The sequence below is a fragment of the Nuphar pumila genome, chromosome 5, assembly GCF_984573655.1.
Source record: "Nuphar pumila chromosome 5, dmNupPumi1.hap1.1, whole genome shotgun sequence".
Lineage (NCBI taxonomy): Eukaryota > Viridiplantae > Streptophyta > Magnoliopsida > Nymphaeales > Nymphaeaceae > Nuphar > Nuphar pumila.
This window is the reverse complement of record NC_143253.1, coordinates 128,746,374-128,747,802: the sequence shown is the minus strand read 5'-3', so window position 1 is coordinate 128,747,802 and position 1,429 is coordinate 128,746,374. Positions and strand designations below refer to the sequence as shown.

Here is a 1,429-nt window from a genome sequence, read left to right as displayed (position 1 = left end):
AAGACTATATATATATATATATATATATATATATATATATATATATATATATAATGGTTCATCCCATGCATCTACCCGTCTTATTGGGGGCAATATAAAAAAAAGTCTATATATAAGGAAACTAGAATATGTAAACTAATATGAAGAGATAATTTCATAGTATTTTTTGCAATCTAACTATGCACATGCATTCGACGTGGTCCATTTGCTTGATCTAGCCGTGAGGGGTTTGGTGTAGTGGAGTAGCGACAGATAACTTTCATCGCGAATTTTTCGACACTAAGTAGTGCCAGAACTTATCCGCCACCACTTTCGTCGGTAATTTGCGACGGATTAGCGACAGACATGATTCATCACGAGTCCTTCGCTATTTAAAATTAGCGATGGATAATATCCGTCGTTAAATTTTAAAAAAAAAATTAAAAAAAACTACTCTCTGCCGGTGCGTTCTCCGGCAGGGAGCAATTTTTTTTGCATAAAACTGGCGCGTTCTAGCGTTAGGACGCTCTTTCGCAGTGAGCCAATCACGGCGGGAGAAGGGACGCAGGCAGTTGCAGGCGGCCTCTCGCGGTGGCCGATCGGGAGGGAGAACGACTCCCTCTGGAAGGAGACTGACAAGCTCCGTGTCGATGGTCAGAGGACCATCTGGTGGAAATTGGTGGGGTCGACATTGATGAACATCGTCAGTGTCTTCTTTGACGCCCGGGACTTCCTCTTGGAGATCCGTCCGGTGGGCAGAGGGGCGACGGTGGTCCAACGAGCGGGAGGGAGGAGGGGGCCGTCTGTCTCAGAGCTGGTGCCACTCGTGGTGGTGAGGGCGTTCGGCTTGGGAAGGGAGGTGAGGGAGTCGGAGTTGCAGATTTCAAGCTGGAGCGCCCGAGTGAGGGTGTCAGTCTCACGGCTCATGAATGCGTCCGAGAACCAGGAATCGACGGTTAGCGAAGGTCGGAAGGCCCACGTGTCGAGGCTTGAACAATTTTGGGACGTCATTGATTTCTTCTCTCTTCCTTTCCTTTCCTGTCAGAAACTTCATGGCCCGAGTTCTAAAAAAAATCTCAAAATTTAGTTAAATTAGCGATTGGAGAACCAATGCACCTATGCTTCCTTCCTGATAAGTATACTGTATTTCAGAGTTTGAACGGGGGAGGGAAAATTTTGTGCTTTAGGTGGGACGGTTTAAATCGAAAATTAGCGAGGGAATTTTTTCGTCCTAATCAATCGCTAATTAGCGACGGATTAGGGACAGCAAAATTCTCTCGCTAATTCCATCGCTAATTAGAATTTTTTGTAGTGTTTTGGCGACAAAAAATTGTTGTCGCTAATCCATCGCTAATTAGCGACGAATTTAGCGAGGGAGATATTTTCGTCGCTAATTCTGTAAATATTTCGAATGTTAGTGACAAATAGTTTTCTCTCGCTAATCCGTCGC

General features: G+C 44.9%; 1 protein-coding gene across 1 annotated transcript; it reads right to left on the bottom strand.

Annotated features, from left to right (window-relative positions):
• Positions 1 to 633: 633 nt before the first annotated feature.
• Positions 634 to 990, bottom strand: LOC149838666 (calmodulin-binding protein 25-like). The gene has a single exon (XM_090008291.1). It carries the CDS (start codon positions 988 to 990, stop codon positions 634 to 636), a length of 357 nt encoding a protein of 118 aa, XP_089864417.1.
• Between the last annotated feature and the right edge of the window lie 439 nt (positions 991 to 1,429).

Coding starts and splice junctions, on each gene's coding strand:
- LOC149838666 (XM_090008291.1), bottom strand. CDS start 990: ATGACGTCCCAAAATTGTTCAAGCCTCGACACGTGGGCCTTCCGACCT.